This window comes from Pyrus communis, chromosome 5 (genome assembly GCF_041283825.1).
Source record: "Pyrus communis isolate YQ-2024b chromosome 5, ASM4128382v1, whole genome shotgun sequence".
NCBI classification, from domain to species: domain Eukaryota; kingdom Viridiplantae; phylum Streptophyta; class Magnoliopsida; order Rosales; family Rosaceae; genus Pyrus; species Pyrus communis.
In genome coordinates this window covers 6599115-6611104 of record NC_142569.1, presented here as the reverse complement: position 1 = coordinate 6611104, position 11990 = coordinate 6599115, and the positions used below count along the sequence as shown (strand labels likewise).

Sequence of the window (11990 nt, the reverse complement as noted above, 5' to 3'; positions counted from 1 at the left end):
TCTGTAATTTACTATAATTTAAATATCCCTATGGTTGGCTAGTTGGGTGCGAATCACATTTGGTTTTCTCATATATAAAGAATATGATTGTCACTTGTCAGGCTCTATACGTTGTTGAAGAAGATTCTGAGTTCAAATTTTATAAATTAATTTTTTTAAAAGGAAAAATTCGATATTTTGTTGTGCATGTACGGTCCGAAACCAACAAGATTTTCAGTTTTGTGAAGGTCGGCTTTCTTGTGTTTAATGCTGTAAAATTATGTCCACTTCTTACGATATGAAATAGGAACTTCAAAATAATTATAAGCGACAAAGCAAGGGGCAATAATGGTTATGTGTTTGAAGTGTGATGGTTATGTGTTTGAAGTGTCATATGAAATGCAATTTGAGTGCACATTTCAATGCCTTGGTTGCACTATTCTCTCCTAACTTAGGTGCGTAATTTTCTGACTTTTCAGAGAGACAGAATCGTGTTGCTGTTGTGGTGAAGGCTACTGGGGAAAGCTCCGAGTCTTCAACATCTATTGTGAAATATGTTCAGAATGTGGTAAGCTCTTTCCCTCTGCGCTTTCATGATCAAATTTTTATATTTATGATTTGTGCTCAGTACATAAAGAACTGTAGAGTGTTTCACGTTATGCTTTGGCTAGCCTGAATTTGTAGGCAATATTTCCTTTCTTCTTTTGATTCCTCTAATGGTTTTCAATTGTGTGCAAAGTTTATGAATTCCCCCTTCAGTAAATTTCGAAAAAGTGTGCATTTTTGTTAGCTATGAGAATGGGCTGTGATATGGATAACACACGATTTTGTTTTTTAGCCAACTTTTGGTCCTAAGAATTTGTCATTCTATGGAATGAAGAAATGCATGCAATATTTTCTTTCTTCTTCATTCGACAGATTGACAAGTTAATTTTGATCTTTTTTTTTTTTTTTTTTTTTTTTTTTTTTTTTTTAATATCAGGCTTACTATTTTCTTCCTCTCGCTTTGATTTGAAACAGTGGGATAATTCTGAAGATCGGCCAGCTCTTGTTGCTTTGGGGTTTGCAGCTGTAGTAGGTTTATGGACATCAACGAATTTGATTACAGTAATTTTCTTATCTCTCTGTTCTTTTCAGTTCTTGAAAGGAATGAAAAGTGTTGTTGCAATAGTTGATACGAGATTGTTGTTGGAACTTGGGCGTTGGAACTTGGATTTTCGGATATTTTGTATGTTGATTTGATTTTTAGATGTTGGAAGATGTAATATTATTATTTTGAATGTATTGTTAATCTATGAACTTGGATGTTGGACTTTGTATTTAGATTGGATGTGAATAATGGTGAATTTGTGCAAAATATGCGTAAATGCAGTATGTGACTTTCTGCAGTTGCAATCTGTGCAAATCTGTGCAGTTTGCAATCTGTGCAGTTTTGTGCAGATTGCAATCTGTGCAAATCTGTGCAGTTTGCAATCTGTGCAGTTTTGTGCAGATTGCAATCTGTATTCTGTACAAATTTTTTTTTTTTTCAAACAACCAAAAAAAAAAAAAAAAAAGGGACCCGTGGACCCGGCCCGAACCGGCCCGTTTCAACCGGGCCGGGTAATGTCCGGTTCTTATATTAAAAAATATAATCCCCGGCCCGGCCCGCCCCGTTCCCTTTGAACCTAGGTCCGGTCCGGCCCCTTCAAAATTGGGCCCGGCCCGGCCCGTGCCCAGCCCTAATTACAATTAATGGAAGAGGAAATATAATGAGCTAGTGTTATCTACATCCCCAAGTGAATGAGAACATTCAACAACGGCAAGTTGCTGAGGAGGAAAGCGTATGCAGAGACTTGGTCCAAATGTAAAGTTGGGTGTGAGAATGTGAGGACAAAAAAGACTAAATTATATAAGGACGGATCCGGGGATGAAATCCATCCAAAACATATCCTCTTTTGACTTTTCTCGCTGCATCATTCAACTCGGAAAAGCGGGATAAGAGGATCTTAGGATCATGTTCGTTTATTGTACATTGTGCAATCATAAATCATTTAAAATTTAAAATTAAATATAAATAGTACTTAACAAAAATTAATTGCATAACGTACGATAAATAGACACGATCACGAATTCTCCCGAAAAAAATCCGGCAAGAGTCTTTTCCATTCAACTCAACTTGCAGATATTTTCATCCCGATTGAATTTTCAGTTCGGCCACAACTTTTGAAAATTCCACCTGAGATTTTTCGTTTTTTTTGAAAATTCCACCTTTGTTTTTCTTTGAAAAAATCCACGTCCACTTATCTAAAATTCATTGTATCGTTGTATTTATACACAAAATTATGAATGAAATATTATTCTTTTACCGGACAAACTTACAATATACATGCAATTTTAGCAATATTTTAAGCTAATCGTGAAACTCCTAAGTTCGATACTTTTATAATCTGCGTACTTGTTTGAATAGGATTACTGGTAGGTAGGGTACAATATTTAACTAGCCTATTCAGAGCCCGAACCACTAATTGCCCATCTTTTTAGAAAGAAAGAAAAAAACTAATCGAATAGTGTGTTTTGTTGGACATAATAATGTGATTAGTTTAAGAATTGTCACAATGACATTTGATGTCATATCAAAATCACCAACTAACAAAGAATTAATCCTTTGTTCTTTCGCTATCGAGAAAAATCCCTCTCCATAATTACAGTAATTGGACAACTGAGCAAGAATGTTTATCCACAAGTCAATCCCTTGATTTTTCAACCAGAAAAATATTAACAATCTAGAATTGTACATAAATATTTCAACACTAAAGCAGCTCAATGTGTAATATTACAATATACAATTCAACTAATATGATCAAAGTCTTGGCCAACTCCAGGTGGGAAATTAAAAAAGTGGCCGCCATTTGATCATGCAACTTGGACAAAATATATTATATATGTATACGTTGTCAATATATGACTAAAATCTAATGGTCTTCTTCTTCTTACATGCGGTGCATGATTCAGCCAATCGGAATGTGCTAGCTGGAGACTGAGACTTAGCTTGAGACTGAACTTGAGCTAGAAGCCGAACCGCTTACCAACAGTTCAAGTGTTGGTCGTTTAAGTTCACGCCGTCGAGGAGAGCAAGTTCTGCACATGTACAATATGAAGATAAAGTTGATGATGAGGATACTATTACTCTGCTTCCTCAGCTGCTTCTGGTTTCAGCTGTCCTTTGCTCAAAATGCTACCACTGATCCATCTGAAGGTTCTCTCTCTCTCTCTCTCTCTCTCTCTCTCTCTCTCTCACACACACACACACTTTGCCACATTTAAGTGTTTTTGACCAGGAACTGGGTTTTTTCCCCTCAACAAAATGACATTTTAAGTGTTCTTCAACAATATGAAATGAAGTTTCGAAGAAATTATTGTAAAGCCCTTTTTCTTCCCATATACAAAACATCCAAAAATTAAGGGTAATTTTCCCTTGTAATAATCAATTTGATCTTTCGTTTGGTTCGAGATAGTCTGGTAAGTGGTAACACAAGTCAAATTATGGTGTGATATAATCTAATACACACAAGGACTGAATTAACTGAGAGTGCAGTGAGTGCGTTGAACTCAATATTTGAACAATGGGACACACAAGCAGTGCCGGGGCTGTGGAATATCAGTGGAGAACCCTGCAGTGGATCTGCCATCAATGGCACCGACTTTCAGGACCCCAGTAACAACCCAGCCATCGTTTGCGACTGTTCTTACGACAACAATGCTACATGCCACATCACCAAACTGTATGTTAAACTACTCTCTCTTGATGAACAAGATTTCCATGCCACTGCTGATTTTTCACTTGCTACCTATATATATTAACGTCATAATTTGACTGTCTCGCTCCATTTTATGTAGTTCTAAATGTTCAATCTTTTTGCTTTCCAGGAGAGTGTATGCTCTAAACAAACGAGGGGTGTTTCCAGAAGAATTTGTGGCTCTGAGATATCTCACATTTTTGTATGAATTTTTTTCAACTCCCTTCTCTGTTTTTGGTTCATCAAAATGATATATTGGATATTAAAAATTGTAGAATTATCAGAGAGATGGACAAAAGGCTCACTTAAAACAACACCGATATTGTCTCGACCTTGGTAACACCTGCACAATCCGTTAGGTGTGGGGTTTATCCCAAAAGGCCTTGGTATTAGTTGGAGTGGGATTTGGATATTTAAACTCTTCTTTCTTTATTTCTCTTGCCGATGTGGGATTTCAACAAAAATATGGTGATGTTGGAAGATTAAGAGTTAACAATTACACTTCCTTTCAATTTTTGTAGGAAAATCGATCAAAATTATTTCACCGGTCCCCTACCGGCATTCATTGGCAATATGTCTGCATTGACTGGATTGTAAGTAGTGAGAGAACATTTCTTTAAGTACTCATACTTGTGATGAGACCCGTAGCAATTTGTATACTTCATTTTGAATATCATAATCTACAGTTATGTTCTTTACGCCTTTTTGCTACTATTTATGCCATAATCTACAAAAAAATCATTATGCTTTTATTGAATAATGCGGTACTAGTTTCCTGTTATGTAATGTAATTAAGTTTAATGGTGCTTATCTTTCCCTAACTGATATCTCCATTCAGGTCAATTGGCATCAATTCATTCTCTGGGCCCATCCCCAAGGAGCTTGGAAACCTTATGGAGCTAACTCTGCTGTAAGCCATGAAAAATGAGAGAGCATACAATAAAATTTTGTGTCGTAAACATTAGATACAGAACCTTCTATCACTCTTCAATAATTGCGTTCCAAGTAAGTGTTTGCCTGTTCAACATGACTTGCAGGGGCATCGGATCAAATAATTTCTCCGGAACACTCCCTCCAGAACTTGGTAATTTAGTCAAGCTCGAGGAACTGTAAGTGCTTCATTAAATCATCAAATTTGAATTACATGTTAATTCCTTACGGATGAGCAAAAATTGCACTTTATCGTATGAAATGGGTATTAATCAGTTGCCTTATGATTTTCACAGTTACATGGACAGCTCTGGAGTCGGTGGTAAAATTCCTTCAACATTTGCCAAGCTCACCAAGATGCAAGCCCTGTAAGAACGGTTCTTAAATCGTATTTTAGATTTGTTCGTTTATCCAGTACTTTGAGATTCCTTTTCTTGGATGAGCTTAGTATAAGTCAACTTTTTGAATTTTAGGCGGGCATCGGACAATCCTTTCTCAGGAAAGATACCTGATTTCATAGGGAATTGGACACAACTCTATCATTTGTAAGTAGAGAAACCTTTGATCTTTTGCAGTTTATGAAAGCAGACCTGAGATGGATAATTTGTTCACAAGCTTCTTATATGTTTCTGTAGGTATTTACAAGGGAACTCTTTCGAAGGCCCAATACCAACCAGCTTTTCTAAACTGATCTCATTGAACTCTCTGTAAGTACAAATGTTGCAAAAATTGTAATTCTCTCTCTCTTTCTCCGAAGACGGGATTTCAGTTTATTTTGCATGTAATGATGTAGGCGAATCAGTGATATATACAATGGGAGCTCTTCTCTGGATTTCATAAAAAATATGAAAAACTTGACTGAATTGTAAGTGAAGATTCTCATCGATCCAGATACTTTCATCAAATTTGATATCTTACTCCATCTACTTTTATCAAATTTTATGTTTTTGGAATACAGAAAACTACGAAACGCATTAATCACTGGTACCATCCTATCTGATATTGGAGAATATCAAAGTCTACAGACACTGTACGTACCAGCAAATATAAGCTTGAGTCCCAACGAGACCAATTAGTTTTCTTTCATTCTGACTGCTCCTCTCAACTTATCGTTGGTGTTGCAGGGATCTGAGTTTCAACAATTTGACAGGCCAACTCCCAAGTTCTTTGTTCAACTTGAGTTCTCTTGAATCCTTGTAATCCCCGTCTTTATTATTATTTTTTTCTTGCCTTATCATACATAAGTTATCAAATCTTCAGCATTCCCTACTTTGATTGAAGATCTGACCTTTTGTTTGTTCATCTCTTTTTCTTTTCTGGGTGCCTTCTACTATAATCGAAATGGCCAGGTTTCTTGGAAACAATAGTCTCTCCGGATCTCTTCCGAGCCAAAAGAGCTATGGACTTCGGACTATGTAAGTCCTCGTTTCTTAAAGTAGTCATATAGAATGCACGGTGCATGTATGTGTTTGTGTATAATCGTAAGCATTCTAATCCTATCTTACACAAGTTCTTAATAACTTTCATGCATTTTGTGTCTTTTGATTCTATTTTGTTATTTGCAGAGATTTGTCTCACAATTTTTTATCAGGAAACTTTCCCGAGTGGGTGACCCCAATATCGCCCGTGTACGTGTCCTTTTATCGTTCACCTTCATTTTACCGTTTAAATCACCAGAACATGTTCGGACAAAAAATTATCGTTGAGATTCGTTTTCACAGTGCTACTTGCCTGCTTACTAAGTTTTGATCCTGTACATGGAATTTTCATTTGATAAAGATATAGTTCTTCATATGTTGATTGATTAATGATTTTATGCAGGAACTTAGTGGTCAACAACTTCACATTTGACAGTTCAAACAATACGTGGGTTGAAGTTTCTCTTACTCGTTTTTTAGACAAGCAATACAATCACTACTCTCCCACTACATGTTTCTATTTGGATAACTAATAATTTTTCTCTGTGTTTGCAGTCCTCCTGGATTGAATTGCCTCCAGAGAAATTTTACATGCAATCGAAATACCCCACGATGTAATCTGCTCTTATGTCACCCATCATTTACTATTTTAACGCAGCGTCTTGTTAGAGGAAAAGGCATTGCTTCTTTAGTTATGTATACATATGGATATAGATAGCAAGCATGTTTCCATAAGTTCAGTAATACGCATAACTGGTTAGAAATATGTGACTGAAGAACATTAGTCTGAGTCTTCAATTTGAAGTTTCATCGCTAATCATGGGTAGATTCTGGTATTACAGCAAGCTTCTCAATCAACTGTGGTGGACAGGAAATGATGGGAAGTGACGGCATATTTTATGAGAGTGAATACTCAAATCTTGGTCTAACAACATTCAGTGTATCCAGTACAGAGAATTGGGCTGTCAGCAATGTCGGTTCGTTTACTGATGAAGATAACCCCCCCGCATCGGTGCACAAGACCCTTGCACAAGTCACCAGAACAGATGTGACCCCGGCGCTTTACCAGACTTCAAGAATGTCCACAGGATCACTGAGATACTATGGCCTGGGCCTTGTGAATGGGCCCTACACTGTAACATTGCACTTTGCAGAGACGGTTTATGAAAGTCGGAATTCGCATACTTGGCAAAGTCTAGGACGGCGTGTATTTGATATCTATATTCAGGTAAGACTGCTTATAGAATAAAAATTCCAACTTATTTGAAGTAAACACCTCATTGGACAGGTTTTCGATGTTTTAAGCTACATTAACTAAAGACCGTGATTTAAAGGAGACTAGAATTATCACCTACCTCTTCATTTGGTTGCTAGGGTACCCGCATGACGAAGGACTTTGACATATCGAAGGAGGCAGGTGGTGTTAACCGAGCAATTGTGAGAAAATTTAATGTTAACGTGTCAAAGAATTATCTTGAAATTCATCTGTTATGGGCTGGTAAAGGGACTTGTTGCATACCCACCTATGGTGATTACGGCCCACTAATAGCAGCTATCCATGCTACTTCAGGTATAGTATGTGTTAACTTATAAAGATTTCTTGTGAGTGGTTTAAATGTATTTTTCTGCTGTTAATTGACATTGAAGAATTCGTCTGTTTTATCACTTAGATTTTACAAAGAAGAATTTTACAAAGAAGAGCAAGACTGGGTTGACAGTTGGTATTGCAGTTCTTGTTGGAGTTGTGAGCTTGGTATTAATATTTGCGATTCTATATATGAGGAGGAAAAAATCAAAAAAAGAAGATGATGAAGGTAAACGACCATATCATTACTGGTACCCAATTCAAGTTTCTCTGCTCTGACATTAACACACAGAAGTAAGAATGCTTTCACAAAAGTAAAACTTACGTCACACTGTTTTGTGAATGTGCAGATATTCTAGGATTAGGCCCCCGGCCATATACTTTCAGTTATGCTGAATTGAGAGATGCAACTGAAGATTTTAATCCTTCAAATAAGCTAGGAGAGGGAGGATATGGCCCCGTTTATAAGGTGAAATTCGTATTACATCAATATCATGTACTTGAAGTAATGACAAGAGAAAGGAGAGAGAGCAAGAGAAGAAAATAACTTTTGTTTTCTTTCCTTTCACGTCACGAAATTGTCTTTCTGTGTACATTGTAGGGTACACTTTCTGATGGTAGAGTAGTGGCTGTGAAGCAACTTTCAGTATCATCTCACCAAGGGAAGAGGCAATTTGTATCTGAAATTGCTACCATATCTGCTGTGCAACATCGGAATTTAGTGAAATTGTATGGATGCTGCATTGAAAGCAGCCACCACATTTTGGTTTATGAGTATCTTGAAAACAAGAGCCTTGATCAGGCACTTTTTGGTACAAACCTATCTACCTTTAGGTTGCACAAAAACAACATTGTTTGCAATTTCAAGCACTCTAAAATTGTTAAGAAATGTTTCTGATTGGATGTGTTCACTAATATTTCAGGAACAAGTAACTTGCACCTTGACTGGCCTACTCGATTCAATATATTGTTGGGAACAGCAAGAGGACTTGCTTACCTTCATGAGGAGTCAAGGCCAAGGGTTGTACATCGAGATGTCAAAGCTAGTAATATTTTGCTCGATGCAGAACTCTCCCCAAAAATATCAGATTTTGGATTGGCAAAGCTTTATGATGACAAGAAAACCCACATCAGCACCCGGGTTGCAGGGACAATGTAAGCCATCCTTTATTGTTTTTCCATAGGTTACATATATTATAGCCACACACATTTATACTTGCATGAAATTATAAGACACATCATGTTAATAATGCCACTAATGATCTCAAGAAACATTGTGCAACCATTTGATTATCTTGCATTGTAGAGGCTATTTGGCACCAGAGTATGCATTGTTTGGACATTTGACAGAGAAGGCCGATGTGTTTGGTTTTGGAGTCGTTGTTTTGGAGATCCTCAGCGGAAGACCAAACTCTTACAATAACTTGGATCCAGAAAAGATTTATCTTCTTGAATGGGTAGGAATTGCTTTCGCTTAGCTTCATTTTGGCATTATTATGAAGAACTTATTTATACGTTCCTTTGACCATGGCATGATGTTTTTTTAGGTATGGACTCTACATGAAAACAACCAAACTCTGGGGCTGGTGGATCCAAGATTGACAGAGTTTGATGAAACCGAAGCAACTAGATTGATAAGTGTAGCTCTCATGTGCACACAGGGATCACCGATGGCACGGCCATCTATGTCACGCGTGGTTGCAATGCTCTTTGGAGACATTGACATAGGCACTGTCATATTGAAGCCAAGCTATTTGATAGATTATGATTTTAAAGATGTAACAACATCGTTAACAAGTAGATTTTTGGTGGAGGATGATACCCCATCAACTTCATCCAAGGGTAGTAATGTTCGCCTCAACTATCAGTCGGGAGGCAGCAATGCAAGTGGTGTTTCTGTAAACGTCACTCAAATCACTGCTAGCTAACATTAGAGGAGAAGGAAGGTGATAAATATCGAGAACTGATTTTCACATGCTCCTTTTACCCCTTTGTGCACCCTTGTACTTGTTTTGGACCCTTTCCTTTTATATAATACACATTGTAATAATTAATTCTAATTGTACTTTAGCTTTGGCTTTTGGTAGTGGGCAGGGGACTGGCATGCCAGATTTGAATACACCTTAGCAGATCGATGTATATCCTACTTATTCATACACAATGTTTATAGATATGTTCATGAACCACCACCACTGGATGGAGATCCCACCACTAAAATTTAAGAATGTGTTCAGAGAATTCAGATAATTTAATAAGGCCTTTTTGGGTCAATAAATTGAGCCTTGATTTTGATTGGATGTGTTCACTAATATTTCAAAGACAAGTAACTTGCACCTTGGCTAGCCTACTTGATTCAATATATTGTTGGGAACAGCAAGAAGACTTGTTTACCTCCATGAGGAGTCAAGGCCAAGGATTGTACATCAAGATGTCAAAGCCATTAATATTTTGCTCGATGCAAAACTCCCCCCCAAAAATATCAAATTTTGAATTGCCAAAGCTTTATGATGACAAGAAAACCCACATCAGCACCCAGGTTGCAAGGATAATGTAAGCCATCCTTCATTGTTTTTCCATAGGTTACATATATTATAGCCACACACACTTATACTTGCATGAAATTTTAATACACATCATGTTAACAATGCGACTAATGATCTCAAGAAACATTGTACAACCATTTGATTATCTTGCATTGCAGAGGCTATTTGGCACCCGAGTATGCAATGCGTGGACATTTGAAAGATAAGGCTGGTGTGTTTAGTATTGGAGTCGTTCCTTTGTAGATCCCCAGCAGGAGACCAAACTCTAACAATAACTTAGATCCAGAAAAGATTTATCTTCTTGAATGGGTAGGAATTGCATTCCCCTAAGCTTTATTTTGGCATTGTTGTGCAAAACTTATTCACCCTTTCCTTGGACCATGGCATAATGTTTTTCAGACATGGACTCTACATGAAAACGACCAAATTCTGGCGTTGGTGGATTCGAGATTGACAGAGTTTGACGAAATTGAAGCGACTAGACTGATAAGAGGAGCTTTCATGTGCACGCAGGCATCACCGATGACAAGGCCATCTATGTCACGCGTGGTGGCAATGCTCTCTGGAGATTGACATAGGCACTGTCATGTTGAAGCCGAGCTATTTGACAGATTATGATTTTAAAGATGTAAGAACATCGTTAACAGGTAGCTTTTTGGTGGATGATGGTACCCCATCAACTGCATCCAAGGGTAGTAATGCTCGCCTCAACTATCAGTCGGAAGGCAGCAATGCAAGTGGTGCTAACACTCCTTGGATTCACCCTGCGCCTTCTGTAAACATCACTCAATCACTGCTCGTTGGCATTATTAGAAAAGGAAGGTGATAAATAATGGGAAATGATTTATGCATGCCTTTTATCCTTTTGTGCACCTCTGTACTTGTCCTTGGGTCTTTTCTGCCTCTAAGGTTTTGGCTATGATGATGTATATCTAAAATAACATACAATTTTATAGATATTTGAGTCAAACTTTCATGTCAATTTTGTGTTAGTATGTTGCAATGTAAATCTCCTCTTTTACCCTAATGTAACTCTTTGGTAAGGTTTTTGCATAAGCCAACTCTTTTACATGAATGATTATTAATTGTTTGTCGATCAATGTCACCTGAAGAAAATCTTTGATTATTAATTGTTTCTCACATGAGTGGTCTCAACGGTAGGGCTGGGTAAAACCAAAATGTAGGGAAGTTCATCCTCACCAAAGCAAATCTCAGTTGAAAAATAACCTCGAATCAATCAAAAATTCCAAAGCAAGATCAACCCGTTTAAGGCTGTGGTGCTCATCTAGTTGTCTTTGTGCCTTTTTTCTTTACATTTGGAAGTGCCAGTGCCAGATCACTTGAGGCAACAAGTCCAGGCCCCACATTTTATTCGTTTCTATTGCCTCCACTCAAAGTGACTGTTAGAATTTGAACGTTATAAGCCTACTATTTTCCAATCCCACTTTTTTAGTTCTTGTCACTCACTTTGCTCTTCTCTACAAAAGTATCAATTACATGTACACACACACACACACACACACACACACACTTATTAGCAACACATATACCCCTATATATACTTTCTCTTAGTCTCATCAGAACTCAAAGAAAGGAGAGCTTTGGAGAAGTGAAAGTAGTAGCATAAACTAGAAGAACAAAGGGAGACATCTTAATCTCCCCCCAGAAGCTGAAGTTGCTGCCTGTCAAGAAGTGTTTGTATGTGGTCAAGGCAAACACCTTCTTGACCATCTTATCTAGCTTCAAATTCGCATTC

At 37.4% G+C, this 11990-nt stretch overlaps 1 protein-coding gene and 1 long non-coding RNA gene across 3 annotated transcripts; both read left to right on the top strand.

Annotated features, from left to right (window-relative positions):
- The first annotated feature begins 359 nt into the window (after window positions 1-359).
- Window positions 360-1336, top strand: LOC148696639 (uncharacterized). Its single transcript, XR_015962439.1, has 2 exons — window positions 360-547; window positions 1000-1336. It is a non-coding gene; the product is annotated as an uncharacterized LOC148696639 (long non-coding RNA).
- Window positions 1337-2898: 1562 nt separating this feature from the next.
- On the top strand, window positions 2899-11229 carry LOC137724509 (putative LRR receptor-like serine/threonine-protein kinase At1g56130). 2 transcript variants are annotated; one of them, XM_088693964.1, is made up of 26 exons: window positions 2899-2984; window positions 3054-3217; window positions 3557-3743; window positions 3889-3960; window positions 4280-4351; window positions 4597-4668; window positions 4796-4867; window positions 4985-5056; window positions 5162-5233; window positions 5324-5395; window positions 5482-5553; window positions 5647-5718; window positions 5813-5884; window positions 6038-6103; window positions 6254-6316; window positions 6510-6554; window positions 6662-6720; window positions 6949-7334; window positions 7481-7676; window positions 7777-7920; window positions 8042-8160; window positions 8293-8503; window positions 8615-8846; window positions 8998-9148; window positions 9239-9566; window positions 10960-11229. In XM_088693964.1, the coding sequence occupies exons 1-26, from the start codon at window positions 2956-2958 to the stop codon at window positions 11058-11060; spliced, it is 3201 nt and encodes a 1066-aa protein (XP_088550090.1). In that variant the 5' UTR covers window positions 2899-2955; the 3' UTR covers window positions 11061-11229. The 2 variants fall into 2 exon arrangements, with proteins under 2 accessions (XP_088550090.1, XP_088550091.1); XM_088693965.1 differs by having other exon boundaries at window positions 6934-7334; window positions 9239-9488; window positions 10882-11229.
- Window positions 11230-11990: the final 761 nt, after the last annotated feature.

What these genes read in the sequence shown, in the direction of transcription:
- LOC137724509 (XM_088693965.1), top strand. Translation starts at nt 2,956, where the DNA reads ATGCGGTGCATGATTCAGCCAATCGGAAT. An exon ending in ATGTCTGCATTGACTGGATT is followed by an intron (nt 4,352 to 4,596) that starts GTAAGTAGTGAG and finishes ATCTCCATTCAG; the next exon opens with GTCAATTGGCATCAATTCAT. An exon ending in AGCTATCCATGCTACTTCAG is followed by an intron (nt 7,677 to 7,776) that starts GTATAGTATGTG and finishes TTTATCACTTAG; the next exon opens with ATTTTACAAAGAAGAATTTT.